Source organism: Andrographis paniculata, unplaced genomic scaffold (assembly GCF_009805555.1).
Source record: "Andrographis paniculata isolate CXL003 unplaced genomic scaffold, ASM980555v1 Contig86END, whole genome shotgun sequence".
NCBI classification, from domain to species: Eukaryota; Viridiplantae; Streptophyta; class Magnoliopsida; order Lamiales; family Acanthaceae; genus Andrographis; species Andrographis paniculata.
In genome coordinates this window covers 5,188,058-5,209,742 of record NW_026137624.1, presented here as the reverse complement: position 1 = coordinate 5,209,742, position 21,685 = coordinate 5,188,058, and the positions used below count along the sequence as shown (strand labels likewise).

General features: G+C 30.1%; 5 protein-coding genes and 1 long non-coding RNA gene across 8 annotated transcripts; all 6 read right to left on the bottom strand.

Moving 5' to 3' along the window:
- Positions 1 to 666: 666 nt before the first annotated feature.
- On the bottom strand, positions 667 to 2,113 carry LOC127242309 (formin-like protein 20). The gene is made up of 2 exons (XM_051261798.1): positions 1,455 to 2,113; positions 667 to 922 (listed from the first exon to the last, which is right to left on the bottom strand). Exons 1-2 carry the CDS (start codon positions 1,976 to 1,978, stop codon positions 802 to 804), a joined length of 645 nt encoding a protein of 214 aa, XP_051117755.1. The 5' UTR covers positions 1,979 to 2,113; the 3' UTR covers positions 667 to 801.
- Positions 2,114 to 3,312: 1,199 nt separating this feature from the next.
- On the bottom strand, positions 3,313 to 4,108 carry LOC127241955 (stress-induced protein KIN2-like). Its single transcript, XM_051261255.1, has 2 exons — positions 3,726 to 4,108; positions 3,313 to 3,597 (listed from the first exon to the last, which is right to left on the bottom strand). Exons 1-2 carry the CDS (start codon positions 3,780 to 3,782, stop codon positions 3,454 to 3,456), a joined length of 201 nt encoding a protein of 66 aa, XP_051117212.1. The 5' UTR covers positions 3,783 to 4,108; the 3' UTR covers positions 3,313 to 3,453.
- A 3,756-nt stretch (positions 4,109 to 7,864) lies between these two features.
- On the bottom strand, positions 7,865 to 8,542 carry LOC127241957 (uncharacterized). The gene is made up of 3 exons (XR_007836674.1): positions 8,404 to 8,542; positions 8,203 to 8,268; positions 7,865 to 8,115 (listed from the first exon to the last, which is right to left on the bottom strand). It is a non-coding gene; the product is annotated as an uncharacterized LOC127241957 (long non-coding RNA).
- A 3,225-nt stretch (positions 8,543 to 11,767) lies between these two features.
- On the bottom strand, positions 11,768 to 12,210 carry LOC127241956 (stress-induced protein KIN2-like). Its single transcript, XM_051261256.1, has 2 exons — positions 12,088 to 12,210; positions 11,768 to 11,959 (listed from the first exon to the last, which is right to left on the bottom strand). The coding sequence occupies exons 1-2, from the start codon at positions 12,142 to 12,144 to the stop codon at positions 11,816 to 11,818; spliced, it is 201 nt and encodes a 66-aa protein (XP_051117213.1). The 5' UTR covers positions 12,145 to 12,210; the 3' UTR covers positions 11,768 to 11,815.
- A 1,176-nt stretch (positions 12,211 to 13,386) lies between these two features.
- On the bottom strand, positions 13,387 to 15,998 carry LOC127242304 (S-adenosylmethionine decarboxylase proenzyme-like). Its single transcript, XM_051261790.1, has 5 exons — positions 15,879 to 15,998; positions 15,693 to 15,788; positions 15,062 to 15,207; positions 14,951 to 14,967; positions 13,387 to 14,856 (listed from the first exon to the last, which is right to left on the bottom strand). The coding sequence occupies exons 3-5, from the start codon at positions 15,191 to 15,193 to the stop codon at positions 13,722 to 13,724; spliced, it is 1,284 nt and encodes a 427-aa protein (XP_051117747.1). The 5' UTR covers positions 15,194 to 15,207; positions 15,693 to 15,788; positions 15,879 to 15,998; the 3' UTR covers positions 13,387 to 13,721.
- Positions 15,999 to 18,747: 2,749 nt separating this feature from the next.
- Positions 18,748 to 21,121, bottom strand: LOC127242268 (proline dehydrogenase 2, mitochondrial-like). Of its 3 annotated transcripts, none has more exons than XM_051261743.1 (4): positions 20,408 to 21,121; positions 19,664 to 20,309; positions 19,046 to 19,286; positions 18,748 to 18,943 (listed from the first exon to the last, which is right to left on the bottom strand). In XM_051261743.1, the coding sequence occupies exons 1-4, from the start codon at positions 20,963 to 20,965 to the stop codon at positions 18,910 to 18,912; spliced, it is 1,479 nt and encodes a 492-aa protein (XP_051117700.1). In that variant the 5' UTR covers positions 20,966 to 21,121; the 3' UTR covers positions 18,748 to 18,909. The 3 variants fall into 3 exon arrangements, 2 of the variants coding, with proteins under 2 accessions (XP_051117700.1, XP_051117701.1); XR_007836757.1 differs by lacking the exon at positions 18,748 to 18,943 and adding an exon at positions 19,379 to 19,487 and having other exon boundaries at positions 19,176 to 19,286; XM_051261744.1 differs by lacking the exons at positions 18,748 to 18,943; positions 19,046 to 19,286 and adding an exon at positions 19,297 to 19,487.
- Between the last annotated feature and the right edge of the window lie 564 nt (positions 21,122 to 21,685).

Sequence of the window (21,685 nt, the reverse complement as noted above, 5' to 3'; positions counted from 1 at the left end):
AGAAGTTAAATAATTTGGTATTGTTGGTTGCAGAAGAAAATTGAGAAATAAAGAAGAAATAAAATTGAAAAAAAGAGAAAAAATAAATAAATAAAATTGGAAAAAAAAAAACAAAAAAAAACCTTCAGGTCAATCTACATAAGATAATGCATATCAGTGGGAAATAGAATGGGAAAAAGTGGACAACAACAAAACCTTAACTAGATGATGTTAGCTCTATTTCAGCAATATATGTTATGTTTCACTTCTCTTTATAATATAAGGTTTTGCAAGGTTAAAAAACAATCAATAACTATAAAAAATGTCATAAAAAAGAAAAGGATAAAAGGATTCATACAGATTACTAGGGCTCGCAAATGGATCAGGTCGGTTCGGGTTTGGGTTCGGGTTTGGGTCAGCTTAAACGGGTTACAAAACTCTTGAGTTTGAACTTAGACCTGTTTAATTAAATGAGTTGATATTTGTAACCTTAACATGATTTTTTATTAATCGGATCAACCTGAATCTGACTCGTATAACTCTTATTCATATAGCACACAACACAATCTTTTATTCTTTATTGTTTATTTTTATAAAATTGGTCATAAATATTGAATTGTATTGATATAAAATTTAAAAAATATATTTAAATTTAAAAAAATATTAATTAAACAGATAAGACGGGTTCTTTTCATGTCGAAAATGTAGACCTTAACCTAACCCATTTAATTAAATAGGTTAAACGAGTTTGATCAAATTATTAATTGGGTCGAAAATCTCAACCCAAACCCAACTATTTCAGATCATATTCGGATCGGGTTATCACATTACCGGCTGGACTTTCGTGGGTTTACTACTAGCAGGGCCTCCAGCTTTGGCACCTGTATTCTTGGGGATAGCAGAGAAAAGAGTTTCAATTTCTTTTATATCAAAGTCTGTTCCCCTGTAAATAAAGGGAGATATATCAGGAATAAAAAAACAGAGAAGCAAAGAAAGGATACATATATATATATATATATATCCTAGAAAGAAAAACATTGGTGAAATAAAATAATAGATTTAAAATAAAAAGCATAAGCATTATTCTAAATTTAATGGAAGATCTCAACACTGGAAAGATCAATACACAAGAAAAGAAAATTAGAGAAAATAAATATTTTCATAGATATATATTCCCAGAGAAATAAAATAAAAGCTTTAAATATAAATTAAGGGTGTGTTTGTTTGAAGGATTTTGAAGGATTTCTACTATTCATCCAATTTTTTCCCCCCAAAAACATCACATCAAACACCTATTTTTCATTTTTTATATTATACTAAAAATCAATTTTACATTCAAAACATCACATCAAACCCTATTTATATCACATCATACAACTATTCAAATTCAAAATTTTTACTATTCAAATCCCAATCCAAAATCCAAACCCCCAAACAAACACACCCTAAGTTGTTCAGGAGAGAAAGATGAATACCCTTGTAGCTCTTGATGCCTTTGCAATTCTTCCCACAAGCTTCCTTGTAATGCTCTGGTAACTTTGCTCCATTGCACTGGCTTCACGTTAGATATTCGAGCCGTACCATAAGAACGTATTAATCCACGTCCTCTTCGAACACCTCCAGGAGGTGGCGGTGGCCCAGGGGCACGACATCCAGGAGGGGGCGGTGGAGGTGGTGGAGGTGGTGGAGGTCCCCCTGCCATAGGAGGAGGTGGCGGAGGTGGTGCTCCTCCCATGGGTGGAGGAGGTGGCAGAGGTGCCATTCCTCCCATAAAAGGTGGAGGTGGTGGTGGTGGTGGTGCTCCTCCCAATGGTGGAGGGGGTGGTAGAGGTGCCATTTCTTCTATGAAAGGTGGAGGTGGTGCTCTTCCCATGGATGAAGGGGGTGGTGTAGGTTCAATAAAAGGTGGAGGTGGTGCTCCTCCCATCGAAGAAGGCGGTGGTGAAGAAGGAAAAAAAATTGAAAAAAAAGAAGAAAAGAAACAATACGTAAAAAACATTGGGGAAGAAGAAGAAAAAAATTTGAGAAAAACATGCAAGAAGGAAAAAGAAAATAGAGAAGAGAGATAAATAAATAAAAAAATATATATAAATAGAGTATAGCGGTCAAATGTGATAAAATTCAGAGATGGGATAGAGCGTGCAATATTTTGGAAATCACTGAATTTTTTAGAATTTTAAAACCACATAATTTTTAGCTAATTCGAAAAGTTTCAGGAGAATTTTTTACCTATTCTTTCTCTATAAGATTGACTTCTTATTTTTGTCTTCCCTATTATTAGAAATATATAAAAATTGTGTTTAATATAAATAGCAATTCCATTAAGAGACTAGCGTGTTTACTCCGCATTTTTAATAAATATGTTAATATTAGATATAAATAATTGTATCGATAATATAATAAAAAAAATATTATTTTATATTAAATTGTTATTTTTTTATAAATAAATAATATATATTTTTGAATAAATTGAATAAATAAATCCTATAGTTGTTGTAAAAGCCAAAGGCTTTAGAAGTTGGTATGTATGTATTCAATTTAAACTTTTGTCATAAATTTTATCTATTATGAATTATAATATAATATGTGATGAATGTTTAGAAGAATTAATAGCACTTTGTTCTTTTATTTTTATACAATATTCAATAAAAATATATAATTATTTTTTTATAAAATATTTAGCAAATAATAAAAATTATTTTATCTAAATAATACTCTATTCGTCCCATGAAAAAATATTTATTTTTTTATTTTAGTCCGTCCTATAATTTACAATATATTACACAAATGTCATTATTTTTATATAACACAGGTTATTTTAGTCATTTCTACTTTATTTCTACTATATCTAAAACTACGTGCAAAAAACAAATTTACTTATGGTCGGATGGAGCATTAATTTTTTTCAAATATATATATATATTTATCAATTTCTAATAATTAACAATAAATAAAGAAATAATCCACCAATTCTAAAATAATAAAAGTGCTACAGCACAGTATTGCAATATTATCTTTCAAGTCTTAAATACGAAATTTATTTTTGCCATGAAACATAAACCCATTTAGTTGACCACATAACATGGATGTATTTATTTTGTATTTTTTTTAAATAGAAATTAGAATGTACTACTCCTATTTTATTAGTGATATCTCTAAAAAAACCATAACGATAACATAATAAATAAAATAAATTATCTTAGAATATTGAAGTAAACAAAACGTTTATTAAAAGAAAAAAACAAAAACACAAGCTGAAATTATTCCATCAATTTATTACATTTAATAGGAAAAAAAAAAGAAGAAGAAAAAATACGACAAGTTGATCAAGAACACAAACATACTGAATGAAGCTGCATCCCATCCCATCCCATCCTACATTAATTAATTTATCTAACCAAATAATAATAATAATACTAATAATTAATTAATTAACTAATTAAGACGAGCCCGTCGAGTCGATGAAGAAATGGTTCATTTGTTGGCGCCGGTGGAGTCCTTGACGGCGTCGACAGCGCCCTGTGCCTTGGCCTGCATCTGCTGCCCGGCCTGCTGCATCGACTCCTTCGCCGACTGGGCCGCGTCGGCTGCCCTGTCCATCATCTGGCTGCCCTTTTCCTGATTATATTATAGATGATGATGTTTGATTATATAAATGACCGTCTTATTTAAAAAAAATTAAACTTTTAAAAATATGCATAATTTATTTATTTATCTACAAACGAGAGTCAATCAGTAAATGATACCTGTGCTTGGCCCTTAGCCTGGCCGGCTTGGTAGCTTAGGTTCTGAGAATTGTCCATATCTTGTTATAGATAAATTAAATGAAAACTCAAAAAATAATGATAATGATAAGGAGGATTGTATTATGGAAATATTATTGTTGATGTTTGAAGAAGAAGTGAAATTAAATTGGTATTTATAGATGATTTGGGATCCTAATTGTTGGAGATTTGAAAGGGGAGCCATCCAAATGTGTGTGTATTAATTACCTATTTGTAGCTTCTTTTATAGCCAAGTTTCTTCTTAAATGGTTACCTCTTAATTTTAGTTGTCACACAAAAGTTGTTTTTATTTTATTTATTATTTTTATTATATATATATATAATCAAAGTATTGAGTTGATACTTTTACCACCCGTTGAATCATTTTCGTAAGTTCAAACTAATCTTTTTACCGCTGATTGTCACTTATTCAATACAAAGTATTACGATCATTCATATTGAAGTCTAGAGTCTATAATGAGAGTAATATACTAATATATCTAATTCTTCGAAGAGTTGTGAGTGAATCTAGGGCCTCTCACTTTGTTCGAAAAACTACATGCCCTTGACAAACTAGTTCAAGTTTTTCGCGATTCTATAATGGCATGACTATGTTGTTATTAGGATTACCCGATGGCCAAAGGTTCATCAAGATCGGATCAAAGCAATTCTAAACATGAAAATATAATAACATATTTTTTATTAATGTCTGCAATCATGTACTATCTATATTTCTATTGCTGACTAAATATTAATAAAATATTATTTGTATCTATATTAATAAAATAAAATTATCTAAATATTTTAAATTGTTTTACAATATGGTGTTGAACGAATGTAAATTATGCATTATCTATATATATATATCTTAATTATGGACATAATTTTCTATATTTTATATAAAAAATTTCAAATCAAAACAATAAACAAACAAAATCAATTGTTTGCATGTATATATAAGATTGTAAAAATATTATACTCTTTCTGTCCAGCCACGGATGACCTATTTTTTTTTTCGTACATGATTTTTTTTTTTGGTAACTTTATCAATAAACATACTTAACAAATATAAATCAATTTAATTAAACTTCTAACATCTAACATCTTACACATAGGAACCACCGCTCAAAACCCTTTTATTTATATCTTTCTCCTCAATTAACATAATTTTTTTTATCTATATTTAAAACTTCTCATTTTTTATAAAACTAATTTATGGTAATGACAAATAAATAAAAATTTGATTTATATAAAATTTTATTATCTACGAAATGATATCCATATTGCATATATTTTTTCGAGATATAATCTTAACAATTTTTAAAATACCAATAATATTATTCATATAAAATATAATAAACTAATATCATAACTTATTATTAATAACTTACTAATCTACACTACCTAAAAAATCGTGTCCCTAATAAAAAAGTTCATCCCTCGCGGGACGGAGGGAGTATTTTTTTTAAAAAAATCCTCGTCTCTAGGACGAGGGATTAAGGTGGGATCCTCGACCTGTATATATAAAGAATGACATATACAAAAAGATTATATATGAAATGTCGATCCCACTGCGAATTGAACCTAATCTAGCAAAATAATCTATACCAATAGTAGCAAAATAATCTATACCAAAAGTGTACTAGCTATACACGAGAATAGACACTACCTGAAAATCCAAATATCTATACTATTCCAAAAATCATGAGAATCGAAAGTTGAGAACTCCACCGGTATCGACCTATATAATACCTCTAAGCATTCCTAGAATTCAAGTGGAGTTAACATTTTAGACAATCGAAATATGCAAAACCTAATTTCATATATTTATCGCAAAGGTAACCGAACAAGTTGATGGAAGATTTCACATGTGCTCGACGACCTATTTACCTACTTGCGATAAATATGTGAAATCTTCCATGTCGAGGGATCATACAAAGCTTAGAAAATTGCAAATCGCCAACTAAAAAGCCACGATAGTGGAGCCGTGGTGATCTCGAATGATCCCATCCACTCTAAGGTTGTTTTTCGACGCACTGTCTGTATTAAGCTTAAACCATCTCAAACTCGATTTCTTGTAAAGTATCGGCTTTGTTCTTACTATTTTTTTTTTTACATTTTTCAAAAATATTAATACACTACACATTCATTATTTTTATATTCTTCACACAATTTTCTATACTTCATATAAAATAATTTCTATTTCAACATTCTCACAAAACAAAAACCCGAAAATACCACGACTTCATTTCCATTAGAATATAGTGTATTTTCCAAAATGGTCCTTTCTGGCACGAAAAGTTAGTTTCTTTTGATTTTGGATTATTTCTCCAAACTTCTTGGAATGAATAGCGTTAAGTAGATTCTAACTATATAATATTTATATTTATATATTGATGACTAAATATTAATGGTGTATTTTTATTTTTATTTTGATATTTGGGTATAAAATTGCAAATATTTTAATTATTTGTCAAATCAATGTTAATATTGTCCTATTTGTATTTTTATATGTATTGTTAATAAATATTCCATCCGATCACAAACTAATGTCCTACTTTCTTATTTGAGACGTTCAACACCTGTTGTCCTATTTCTTTTTTTAAACACAAATTTTACATTTTTACTTTTCATCCATTTATTACTTTTAATTTCTACCGTACACTTAAGAGCAAATTTGTCCATTCATAACAAAAAAACAATCACCTAAAAAATCGTGTAAATATACTTCAAGACAATAGAAAATAGACAGAGGAAATATTAAATAAAAAAATAGGAAAATTACGTTTATACTCTCAATTAAATACTAGTGTTTAAATTAAAAGCTAATCTATCTGTCATTATAATCAATTTGCTTAACACTAAATATCATTTATATATAATATATTGGCAAGAGTTCACACAGAGCACTTATGGAGTAGGTAGAGCGCATTCATACAATAGCTGATGCGGGTTCTTCAGTTATAAATAAATAAATAATATATTTTTAAAAGAGAAAAAATTATTTTTGGTTCCATTCAATTTTATAATTATCAATTTTGGTATCATTCAATTTTTTTTCTTAATTTTGGTTTCACTCAAATAAAAATTTATCAATTTTGGTCAAAAAAATGGTTGATTGGAACTGAGCACGCCGTGTTGGATGATTGACTGGGAGGCAGCCAACACGGCCGTGTTGATTACCCTACACTTTTGAACACGGCCGTGTTCCTATCCGTGTTCTGAACAGCATGTTCTCAACACACAGTAAATTCTAGGCCATGTTCACAATTCTGTTCTTAACAACGGCATGTTCTAGGACATGTTCACAACCTGTTCTCAACGTAGTCATGTTTTAGATCATGTTTACGACCATATTTTCAATATAATTATATTGTAAATCATGTTTATTATTAATTTCACTTATTGGTTAAAATTATTTGATATATATATTTATAATTTAACAAAAATATTTTTTATAATTATTTTATAATATAAAAAATAATTACAAAAAAAATATATATATAAATAATAGTAATATATTAACATCTATTTTTAAAATCATCAAATAATTTTAACCAATTGAAAATAATAATAAATGACGTATTATAATAAGTCATGAATTTGATCTAAAATATGGTTGTGTTGAGAACAAGGTTGTGAACAATGACCATAACTGTGTTAAGAACACGGGTAGAAACACGGTTGTGTTGGCCGTATTCAAAAGTGCAGGGTAATCAGTCCAACACGGCCTTGTTGGCTGCGGGACGCAAGTCACCTTATGAGTCATCCAACCTGGCCGTGTTCAGTTTCAGTCAATCATTTTGAGACCAAAATTGATAAATTTTAATTTGAATAAAACCAAAATGCATAAAATTTTTTGAATGAGACAAAAATTAATAATTATAATATTGAATTAGATCAAAAATAATTTTTGCTCTGTTTAAAACTACACTAAAAACTCTATATATCTTGTCGTTATCCGAAATTGTGCACCGGGTAAACCCTCGATAAAATTTAATATCCTGCAAATTAAATCCGACAAAATAAGTCACATCAGATGATAGCTGAACCTGAAGGTGTCGGTTTGAACTCGTGATCTCCAAGTTCACACCCCACACTATTAATCTTGATATGCCTCATTTAATCTATTTATTAATTACTCCAAATTTATTTGTTCATATATGTAATCCAAATTCAACTAGATATATATTACACAGAGGGATGAGCTGATATCAACGTACGGTAAGATCTTGATTCATCTACTTTATTTATTCAAGAGTCTCAATCATATTGGGTCCGAGTCGGATATCGCTCCTCACAGCCCAATTTGTGCATTTGTGAACTTCGGCTGCCCTTGTCTTTGCGCTTGCCCTTGACCTTGCCCTACACCCTATTTATTATATATATATATATATGAATAAAAAGAATAGAAAATTAAGAAATTATTAATTAATTAACAGTTGAGGTCGAAGCTGACCTGCTGTTCAGATTGATCATCTTTTGCAGCAGGAGGACTAGTCTTTTGGGTATCCTTCTCTTGCGGCTATATATATATATATATATATATATATACATACATGTCACAAATCAATTAATTAAATAATTACCTATTTAATTATATATATATATGTGTGGAATTGATTTAATTAATTAAATTTGTAGAATGAATATATGTTACCTGAATATCAATATGTGGCTGGCCTCGTCCCTTGGCCTGCCCTGCTGCTGCTGCCTGTTGCTGAGTGCTCTTGCTATCCATATTATTATTATTATTATTATTAATGTTATTTTATATGTTTATTTTGATTTTGGGGGACATGTATTTATAGTAGTAGGAGGAGGAGGTGGTGGAGGAGGAGGATGATGATGATGATGGGCGCATTGAAACACACACGACATTAATTATTAATTAATGTTACGTTGCGGTGGAATGGAGTTCACATTAATTGCCACGTGCCTCTTGCATGATATATGAGTGTCACCGCTTCGATTAGGAGTGGACAAAAAATTCGAATTGAATTGAATCGAATTAAATTTTTGGTTAATCGAATAAATTCGATTCGAATATCAATACTGCATATTTGATATTTGTTCGGTTCAATTCGATTTTAATTTCTGATTTTTTTTTTTCAATTTGATGAACCGAACCAAATGTATTTATATATTTATATTATTATATGTTAAAATTTATATTAATAATTATATTCGATTCGATTTCGATTTGATATTTGAAATATTTGCAAATATTTGTATTTAATTAGAATTTTAATTATTTTTTAATATATATATATATTTTTTAATTCCTATTCGATTCAAATTATTTGCAAATATTAAAAGTATTTTCGGTTCAAAATACAATTCGTGGTTCGGGCATTTGTTCGATTTGGTTCGAATATCAAACCCGTAGCTTCGATTGTTTAGCGTGTTTTCCTGAAATGTATCAATATTTATTGCCCATGAGATCCTTTGACTCAAATTCTATTATATATATATATATATATTATAAATATAAATTTATTTACAATGTGTTTATTTGATATATATTTGTACTATCAGTACTAGTACCCACCGTAAGTATCACTAACAATTTTTATTTATTTTAAAATTAGAGTGTGATCACTGTGTTTTTAATTTGATATATTTTTTATCTAATAAATATGGAAAAATATATTGTTAATATAAAAATAATATTTCATTATTCTCATGTACCGTCTCTGTTGTACTATATTAAGAGAAGTGTAATTAGTAGATAATTAAAAATATATTAGTGGAAATAATTATCATATAATATAAATAATTATAAATTAAGATTAAGATAACTAATTAGTTTAATTAAAAATTTTAAAATGAGATTAAAGTGTGTAATCATTTTCCAAAAAAAAAAAAGTGACATGAAACATGGGACGAACAGAAACGACAACGTGGACATGGTACGTGGGACGAAGGGAGTATTATTATATATTATATCTATTATTATGTTTAATTGTTGATTTTTATTTTTTTTTTGTAAATAAATAAAATATATATTATACTATTTATATATTAAGTGAATGCGTGTATATATATATTGTAAATTTGGTAATATCCATAAAAAGAAAATTATTTTACCAAAAATATTAGTTGAACAATTATGGTTTGAAGTTTTAAAACAAAAATTAAAATAGTAAAATTTTAAATATTGTATTTAATATTTCATAAGAAAAAAAAAATTAATTTAATATATATTTTTAAAAATAATATTGCGAATGAATAGGACAAAAAAATTCAAATACATATATAAACAAAGCTAAACTGTAATTTGATTTTAATTTTGTATTTAAATAATAATATCAGTTTGATATTTTTGAAAAATAATATAATATTTTTTTTAATATAAAATAACAATAATTCTACAGTAAGAGAAAATAACATTACAATCAATATGATTTCTGATTTTTTTTTTTCTTTAATATGTAAAATTATAACTCAAAACATGAATTTAATTGTTCACCCCATCAAAATTTTTGATATGTTTAAATATAATATATATATATATATATATTATTAAAAAAATCAATAATTCAATATAAAATAATGCTTAAAACACATTTTAATTTTATGGCGTGTTTGACAATTAGCCGATAGCTGTTAGCTGTTAGCTAATTCAATTAGCTGATAGTTGTTAGTTGATTCAATTAGCTGGTTTGACTAGCTGATTCGATTAGGTGTTTGTGTTAAAATATTTGGAAAAACAACTGTTTGATATTAGCTGTTTATACGTAAAATGACAATTGAGGACATTTCTATTTTATTTTTGTTTCTAATATATTCAATTATGTTCTTTTGAGTTTAGAATGTTTAAAAATTTTTGTTATTAGTTATTGAAAATTGTAAAAGTGTTATAAAAGTATTTATTTTTATTACAATTAGATTTAAAAAATAATATATTTTTATTAAAATATATAAATAGATTTTTCTATTGAAAATGATGTAAAATATAAAATAATAAATTTTTCGTGTATATATTTATTATGTTAATTATCGATTAGTTCACTATATTTATAATTTTCAATAAATTTAATTTATTTTATAATAAAAATTTATATAATGTAATTTTAATATAAAAATAAATTATTAATATTTATATTTTCTATTTTATATTGATTTTAATAAATTTATATATTTTACGATTAAAATAATTTTTATATAAAAATTAATTATTTTAAATTTATAAAAGTAAAACTATAATATAATAAAATATTCTAATATAATTAATAAATAATCAAAATATATTTATTTGTGTAAAATGCATAATAAATTTTGAAGGGCATATAAGAAACAAAAAAATTTTTACAGAAAAAGCTATTTCAAAACGTTGGGTAAGTTAGCTTTTCAGAAATTAGCTTTTTGGGTCCAAAAAGTTTTTCCAAAAAACTAATTTACCAAATACCTAAATTAACTTTTTGACTGGTCAAACAGCCGAAAGCTGTTCAATAAGTTAAAGCTCTTCAAAAAAACTATTTGCGAAAACACCCCCTTAATGTCAAGTGCTATTTTTTCATGCAACTTTGTTTATGTGTGAGTTTTATTTTTATTTTACTACTTAATATTTAATATATATATATATATAAATATATATATATCATTTATTGATGAAACTTTCTTTCCATTCGTTTTTTTATTAGATTGAGAAATTTATTTTATTAAAATAAATATGGCAAGTGATTCTAGTATCAATAAACAATGCTATTGGATTCTTTACATGATTAGTTTCGTACACCATAACGACGATATCGTCATCGTTATGTATTTGTATCGTACATATTCATCAGAAGATATATACACATGTAAGGATTTTTATTATATTAAAAAAAAAAAAAATCAATATTCAAAAGTTAAAATTATTCCATCAATTTATTACATTTATTAGAAAAAAAAAAAAAAACAAAAAAAAACCCCACAAGATTGAAGAAAAACACAACATACTGAAGCTGCATTCCCAGCCTACATGAATTCATCTAACCAAAAACAAAAAAAAAAGAAGAAAAAAGCTCATAATTAATTAAGCCGAGGCCCGTCGAAGAAACGGGGTGTTTGGACGAAGAAATGGTTCATTTGTTGGCGCCGGTGGAGTCCTTGACGGCGTCAACAGCGCCCTGTGCCTTGGCCTGCATCTGCTGCCCGGCCTGCTGCATCGACTCCTTCGCCGACTGGGCCGCGTCGGCTGCCCTGTCCATCATCTGGCTGCCCTTTTCCTGATTATATTATAGATGATGATGTTTGATTATATAAATGACCGTCTCACTTAAAAAGTTTAAAAATTTTAAAAATATACATAATATTTTTATTTATCTACGAAGGAGAGTCAATTAACAGATGATACCTGTGCTTGGCCCTTGGCCTGGCCTGCTTGGTAGCTTAAGTTCTGGGAGTTGTCCATATCTTTTTATATGTAAATTAAATGAAAACTCAGACAAGTAATGATATAGAGGATTGTGTTATGGTAATATTATTGTCGATGTTTGAAGAAGAAGTGAAATTAAATTGGTATTTATAGATGATTTGGGATCCTAATTGTTGGAGATTTGAAAGGGGAGCCATCCAAATGTGTGTGTATTATTTTCCCAACTTGTTTATGTGATCCCACAATTTTGCCAACAGCTAAGCTTACAGTTGAGGGGGGAGAGAGATTTTCAAACAATTTATAATTATTTGTTCCTTAGAATATTAAATTTAAAACTTGTAATAATAATAATAATAATAATAATAATAATAATAATAATAATCTAATGTACTCAACTATTAAAAACACATTTCAAAATAATACAGTAACACATAACACATGTATAGGTCTTCCAATTTGATACAATTAGATCATGCATAGTTTACTTTACTAATCTTTTTTTTTTTTTTCTTTCTTTCTACTTCTTCTTTTTTTTTTATTTATTTTTTATTTTTTAAATAATGTGGGAACCCGCACGGATGTGCTCCGGGTAAATCCTCGGCTAAACCTAACCTAATAGTTTGTAAATTAAATTCGATAAAATAAGTCACACTAAGTTAATCATGTGTGACATAGCGTCAAAATTTGAATCCATTACCTCACAGTCACAAGTTCATTTCTAGGTTACAAGGACATCCCTTACGGACCACCTCTTTACTAGTCTTATTAATCATGCATAGTTTAGTAGTATTTTAGCTTTGTATGGAAGTTTTAAATTTTAATATTTTGAAAAGATAGAATATATATATATATATATATATTTATATATAAATAAATGTAATACACTGTTAATTTTTTAGAAAACTACATAGATCGAATAATGCAAGTTTTAAAACACAAATTTCCATGTGTTTGTTTTAGAGTTTGGAAGTTCAATTTTAAATTTTAAATAATAAAATTTTAAATTAAAATTATTATTAAATATGATATAAATATACATTTGAATTAATATTTTAAATATAAAATTTATTTTTTTATCCTATAAAATTATGTATCTAATACAAATGAGTATTCAAATTTTCGATTCAAATTTGACAGATCGAAACAGATCAAAAAATTCAAATTTATTGAGAATTACTTCGTCCTTCCAAAGGACGGAAGGTTTTACCGAAGGTTGAAAAATCAGATATTTTTATCATTGATAGTAAAAAATTATATTTTGACGTATTCAATAATATAAATGATCAATTTAGCAAGAATTGTATCCAACTAGACAAACGGTCCATATAATCAAACAACATAATCGATGATCTGCCACACATGATTCGCTTAATGTAACTACCATATCCGACCTTGTTTGCAGGATATCAAATTCAACCGAGAGTTTACCCGGTGCGTAGCAGCTACAATGTCATAAAAAAAAAAAAAACAACATAATCGACGTACACAACAAAAATAACAACTTGGGGGGACTCGAGTCGCCCCAAGCCTCTGTGTGGCTCCGCCACTGCTTTCCTCGCCGCTATTTAGATTCAATCCTCGCCGAGGAATTCATTCATAGAGAGACGACAACATCAAAGAGACGAGTAAATAAAGACCGGCAGCATCGGCGCATCGCCATCCCCAACCTTGTCGACAATCCGAAGTCTTTTCTTTTCACTTTCGCTTTGAATAATCGACTTCAGAGAACTGTAGATCCCGCTGCAAGTAAAGCTGCTATAAATCATCGACCCTCCATTCCTGAGCGCCGCGAAGCTTTTATCTCCGCAGGCATACCCCTTCACATCCAGATCGAGCACAGAGTCGACACATTTTTCAGTAGCGCCAGAAACGTGCAGAGCCACGGAGAATTTTTCCGGTCGAAAGCATGCCAAGACCCTCTCCAAAACCGAAGATAAATCCGTTCGCGCGTAATCATACCCAGCAGTTTCGAAGCTCGCGTAGCTGAACCCATCTTCTGGAGTAATGTGGATGTTAGAGATTGCGCACCCTTCGACAGCGTTCATCGAGTAGCCACACGGGTCGAAGCTGTAGTTGCAGATCTCAGATTCGGGGAGGATTTTGCGGATCCCGGAAGCCTCGGTCATGAAATTTGCGGAGCTCGAGCGATTCTTGAAGAACACCGATGCCTTATTCTTATCCAAATGCGTCATGCACATTTCCAACGTGTAAACACGGGACTCGACGCTATCCGATTTAGCACAGGCAGAGTAGACGTGCCATTTATTACGCCTGTTGTTGCCGCACATCACGTGAACTTCGCTGATGAGGCCGAGTTTGGCAAAATGGCGATCGAGAACAGCGACTTCGTCAGAAAAGCTTCCATGTGGATACGGTTGAGCACCCGGGAACATAAAGCATCCGCGAGTGTATCTAACAGAGCACACCGTGAGCCCGATCGTTCCAGCGAGATTAACGATGGGCGGGATCGAGAGAAGTAATTTAGTAGTCCCGCAAGTTTTGAGGATCATCCTGTACGGGTACACGAAAAGGCTAGACTCCGACAGCACATAGGAGTCGACTTCATCGTTGCATAATGATGCAACAATCGTGCATTCTGCTGGCGCCAGAATTTCATCCAACTGCGCTTTAGAAAGAGCTCGGAGGCCACGGTTCTCAGGATCAGCAAATATTCCAGGATTGAAAAACGATATCTCAAGCCTTTTCTCATAACCTTCAAAACCGATTGCCGAGGGCGCCATAGCCATTTTGAATCAGTAGGAAAAGGCGCAAGGAAATTATACGAAAGCAGAGTTCGAAAGCTGAAGAACTGGTTATGATCACAGAGCTTGACGAATATCAGGATGGCTTCCGAGCACACTGAGGTTCAAAAAGTTAACAATTAAAATGCATATAACAGCACAAGATTAATCGTAAACCGGATAAATATTACAGGGTAACAAGTAAAGCTCACGTTGGAGTATGCAGCAGATCGGAACTTCTTGATTCCTCCGTTAGGGCGAACATATTCAATTGTGTATTCGAGAGGAGCTTCATATGATAAGTTTTTACTACTAGACTTGTTCTTCCCTCCCTTTAACTCCATTATGTCATTCGGTTCTTCCCTTGTAAACAGTTAAATGCAATTCAGAAAGACAAGAATTCGATGAATTCGATAAATTCGAAAGGTAATAACAGATCTCTTTTGAAGTAAAACTTTTAACAGAGCTCACAACAACTAATCTGGATCAATTACATACAAATATAGACCAGTTTTCCAGATGACATGAAAGAGGTTTATCGATTCTACTAATGAACAAATGGTATACTTCACATATAATTCATGATTCTCAGTGTCAATCGACAAACTAGATCCAGCAAATCACTGTAAATATTCGCAGAATCCAACTATAATCGGAAAATTCATACTGCATAAAAACACAACAATATCGATTACAATCACAAATTCAAATTCCAACACGTAGCACCAGGAAAATAAATAAATCGCGAATCACGTTGTACATCGAAAGACAAATCGCCATAGCATACTCGTCGAATAAAACAGAAACTAAAAATTGAGATGGTTCGATTCGCCTCGCGCTTACAATTAAACGTGTTCGATGTGCGCAATAAACTCCGATCAGATGCAAGTGAAGAACTATGCTGTTTTCTTTTTCGCGGTCGTCTCGCGAATAACAATCCTAGAAATTCAAATGAAACCGCTAACATTAACAAGGAAGGGGATCAAACAGATTTCTCAAAAGAAATGAATAAATTGATGGAAAACTTACCAAGAGTGAAGAGTTCTACCGATGAATCGCAAAGCAAACCCTAGAAGAAATGTGAAAATGATCGAAGACGATGACTTTCGCAGGAGCATATCTTATTTTATTACCTATGATTGTCTCATTACCTCTAAAAAAACAAATACAGTTATATAGTATTTATTGCTTGGTTCGTGTCCATTTTTTATTTCGGTATGATCCACTTATTCCGCTATTCTTTTTTTTTTAAAAAAAATTACACACTTTAATCGTATTATTATTATAAAAAAAAAAATTCAACAATTATTTTAAATTATAATAAAAAATTATTTAATAATAATATATTTTTAATTATTTATTAATTATACTTTTATTATATTATTATATCTCTTTACATAGCACACTATAGTTAGGATGAAAAAGCATCTTTCCGAAAAATGTTAAAATATATTAATTAAATATTATTTAAATTTTTAAAATTTATTTAAAATTTAAATTTAACCAAAAATATTTATAAATATATATACATATTAATTTATTTGAATAATTTAATTTTTAAAATAATAAATCAGTCTATTAAAATTTATATAAATTAATATTTAATATTTAAATATTTTATATAAAAATATTATTAAATAATAAAATTAATATATTGAAAATAATTATTATAATATAATAAAAATAATAATTTAAATATTAAAATAAATATGATATGGACAAAAGAAATAAATATAATAATAAAATTGGATACGGTGGCGGCAGTATCTGCCACGCAGCTCACGCGTATTTAAGATCGTGCCCTTCGTCCATATCTACTTCTTTATCTAAAATATTACTCCCTTTTCCACATAATTCGTCTCTATTTTTTATTTTCGTTTATTTCACATAATTTGTCATTTCTATTTTTGAAAATATAATTATGCACTTTAATCGTATTTTAAATTTTAAATTTTATAATTTTTTTAATTTTAATTAAACTATTTATTTATCTTAATTTTAATCTATAATTATTTTTATTAAATAATAATTATTTTTACTAATATATTTTTTAATTACTTAATAATTATATTTTACCTAAATTCTCGTATCTATGGTAATACACTCATATTACATGGCACGGAGAGAGTAACTAAAATATACAGAGTAAAATATAGGTATATGGAATCTGTCTATAAATCTTATCCATTAATAATAAAATAATATATATATGTATGATAGGCAAGAGGGAGACGTGAGGTTTCGACCACGATCTTATTATTTACAAATTCAATTCCACACTATCGGGTGTCTTACAAGACAATAATATAATTTATAAATTGTATTTATAATTATATATATATATATATTTTATGACTTGGAAATACGCAATCGCTACGACGATGAATCTAATACCATCGGTCATAAGTTCAATTCCACACTATCAGACCATTTTTTACGGGACAATAATTTTATAAAATTAATACATATATAAAAGACAGAATGAGTTCTAAAGTTTTTTTCCTATTTTTTAAATAATTTTAAAATTAATTTAATATTTTCAAATTCTTATTTTAAATTCATAATTAACCGTGGTTATAATTATTTGAACTAATTGATCATCATCAAACATTTTAATTACTTATTTTGTATTAATTAAGGTTTGTTTGTTATGTAACTTTTTTTTTTTTTTTTTTATATTAGATATAAAAATTATGTATTCTTTAATTTAACACAAAAAATAATAAAATACTACTATAAAATATTTTAGGCATTTTTAGTAGAATGCAAAAATGTGTTATATATCTTACTTTATAGTTTTAAGTGTTTTAAATATTTCCATAGCATTATGATATTTTATGTATATATATATATATATATATTTCTTTTATGTGTTACTAGTGATACATAATTTTCATATCATTTATTATTATTATTATTATTATTATTATTATTATTATTATTATTATTATTATTATTATTATTATGTATATATATATTGTATATAATAAAACAAATAACAATTATTTGCACTTGTATCTATTGTTAGATAAACCCTTTTTAATTCCAATAGTGACAAGAGCTCATTAACCCTTTCAATGCCAATCATTTCTTTCTAAGGGATGTTAGTTTAGAGATTTTGGTTTTGAGTTTAAATATTAAATTTTAAAATAAAATAGTTGTTTAATGTGATATTAGAACTGCTAACGAATTCAGTTCAGTTAAAGCTCTTAACGAGACAAATTGAACAACATACACAGACTCGCGAACGTTCGTTTAAATAATATATTTATTATAAATATTATATATATAATTATAATTTATAAATAAATAAAATATTAATTTAAAATATATAAATAAAATAATTATAAATTTCCTTTATAATTTATATATAAATTTTAAAACATAAGACAAATGAGCTCGAACGAACTTAATCGAGCCTAAACGAGCCGAACACGAGCTCAAACAATAAAAATTCTTAACGAGTCGAACTCGAACACTACGAACGAGCTCAAAAGCTTAACGAACGAACACGAGCTTGTTCACGCGTTAACGAACCCTTAAACCCTGGCTCGGCTAGCTCGCCTCAGATCATTAACAACTCTATGTGATATAAGCATATATTAACGTGATATTTTAAATATAAAATTATATTTTAATATAATAAAATAAATAAAAATTTGATATTTAATTTAATAATTTTTTTAAAAAAAATAAAATTGAAATAGTAAAATAGTAAATCGAGCCTAGGTGCTTTTAACACATTCAAAGAAACAATAACCCATAGGAAATAATCGCCAAAAAGTATTAAAGAATGGAACCAAAAACCAACAACAATCCAAAAAAATATATATCCAAAATCCATTAATCACCACATAAAATACAGAAATTTGTCTCAAGCAAGAAGACATGGCAGAAGAACAAACACAATTTATTATCGAAAAGAAACAAGAAAAGCTTCCTTAGTATTGTTGTTTCCTTACAAAAAAAAAAAAAAAAAAAAGAGAGAATTCTTCAGACACTTCTTTATCGATCTCTTCTTTCAGGCAGTGATAGATTTTCAAAGCAGAGCCAATCAAAACTAAAACGATTTTACCCTCCTTTTCACTTCGTCCCTACACAAAAAAAAAAAAAGTTCGATCGATCATTTCAAATGCCAAAAAATACCAATCCAAGAACTATAAATTACCAGATCCTCAAAAGTTTCATGTTCTTACCACATAAGTGTTCTGTCCGAAGTTGATGCACCTAACAAGCTCTCGTTCTCCTCGGCCCGTCTTAAAAGATACGGCATGATCTGCTCGACCGGCCCGAATGGTAAATACTTGCTAACCTTAAATCCGGCGTTGCTGAGGCCGTAGGACAGAGCTTCCGCCATTCCATAAAGCTGCGCGAAATGTAGATTCGGATTGTCTTTCTTGATGCCTAATCCGATAGCTTTCACCGCGGCCTTTTTCCCTGCAATCATATGTTATTACAGAAGATCGTTAGAAATCCCGGGTTCGATGTTGTAAAAGAAAGGTTTTTTGTTGAAGTTTATTATCAATCACCACAGAGATTCACTTCCCAGACCACCATTTTTCGTCGGGATCGGGCATTTCTTGGCACGAACTCAACTAAGCGATTACGAAGAACAATCCAATCCAATCCAATCCAATCCTGTTTAATGTTTTTATCATCAATACACACAATCGTCATCATTTTTTTGTTTCGCCTCGGAACCACGAGACAGATCCTTTTCGAATATCCACTAAGCTCCATCAACAAAGTCATTATTATTATTGTTATCATCATCATCGCAGAAAATGTAAGAGCGCAGTTCGAAAGGGTATTACCTGAGACGACATTGTGAGTAGCCATGACAACTGAGCCTGAGCCATCCGCGACAGCCTGCAGCATCAAGGCCGCGCATTTATTGAAGCATTTATGAGTCTCCGTTGCCGTGTCATGGATCGGGGATATCGCCCCGAGCGATTCAGCCAATCGTCTTTCGCTCGACATGTAAGCGCCTCTCACTAATTTAATCCCCAGAATCATTCCCCTTTCTTCCGCAGCCTTCCTCGCCATTTCCAGCCGTTCTTCGGCGTCTATCCTGTAAGCCTGCATTGTGTTGAAAACCAGAGGGCCGGTTTCCCGGCGATATCTAATGGCTGCTGTATAAGCGAAATAATCGATTGCAGGTTGAATTGAAGTATCCTCTGCATCAATTAGCAGAGGAATGTCTGCTTCCAAGCTGTTCTCGCAGATTTTGATTAATCTTTTGTAAGCTTTTTCCAGGCTACGTTCTTCTTCGAATGTTAATGGATTAGGCTCTGTTAGTGTGTGGTAAAAAGGACTCGAATCGGCGAAAATTGGAAGGCAATCGAGTTTCCATGGAAGATTTAGGGATTTGGTTTTGTATTCCCAACGCAAGAGATCGCTTACTCTTTCTAACAGAGAAGGAGGACAAATCGCAGTGATCTTCACCACAATGTAGCTAATCTGTTCGTGCAATTAGGGCAAAATTGACAGATCAACAATGGCGGAATTCCGTTTCCCCCAAAATAAACAAACAGATCGACGGAATTGAAGAAACTTACAGGAGAATCGGAGGTCGCGGTTTTCGCAGATTCGATTGTGCGAAGAAACTCTTCCAAATTGCTGTCGCAGGAGGCCTCATCGACGGCGTGCTCCAGACCGTAATCCAACATAGCTTTGAGTCCGGATTTCGCTAGACGTTTCACTGTAAGGTCAGCCTCCTTGAGATTTTCACCGCCGCAGAAATGATCGTAGAAGGTATGTTTGATAACTCCCAACACAATCCCCTTCGAGATTCGATTTTCCATTAGCTTCGAATTCATGACGTGCGTGCCCAGAGTGACCATATAACTCTTCGAGCACAACGCGAGAGTTGCCGTCGATTTAATCAATTTCTTCGTCGGAACGGAGGCGAAGAGCTTCTTCGTATCATTGAGATTGACAATGGAATAGAACTGCGTGGTGGTCCGTCGCTCGCTGAAATTGAGACTATCAAATTCTAGGGCAAAATACGCCTGCTGCGCGGCGGAGGTGAACGGCGGAACGGAGGAGCTGAGACGACGGAAAAAATGGGGCAAATCAGTGAAAAGTTTAGGGTGAACAGATCGGCGAGTGGCCATCAAATGAGGAGCGCTTTCGGTGTAGTGCTCTCACGAATGAATATTTCCTTAGAATGCAGCCATGGACGGCTGGGAGGCTATATATAGAGAAAGAAAAACAGAGATCCGACATAGTTGGAAGGCATGAATATGATGGAATAACTGTGAGCCGCAGAAATTTCTGCAACAATGGATAGAGATTGGACGAATTCCATCCATGGCAGATTGATATATATATATATATATATATGGCTATTAATTTGGAGCTAGAAAGTTGGCTCAATTGCAGAAGCCCTAATTGAGCGGGAAGGTAGGTGAGGCTTTGTCCTTTAAAAAAAAAATAAAAATTCATACATTTTTTTTTAAAAAAATTAATATATTATATATATTCTTTATTTTTATACTCTCCCGTCCCAATACCATATCCACGTTGCCGTTTCTGTCCATACCACGTCACTTTCTTTTTTAAAAAAAATGATTACATTTAATCTTATTTTAAATTTTTTAATATTAATTATTTTCACTGATACATTCTTAATTATCTACTAATTTCATCTCTCCTAAAATACCGTGTCTATAGTGTAGCAGATACGGTACCAGGGACTAAGGAAGTATTATTTAAATAATTTTTTATATTTTACGTAAAAAAAAAAAAAAATCAAAATTCAAAATATTTTTTTTTTTGTTAATAAAATTCTTTTAATATATTTTACGTAATTTTTGGATAAGAGTACGTAATTT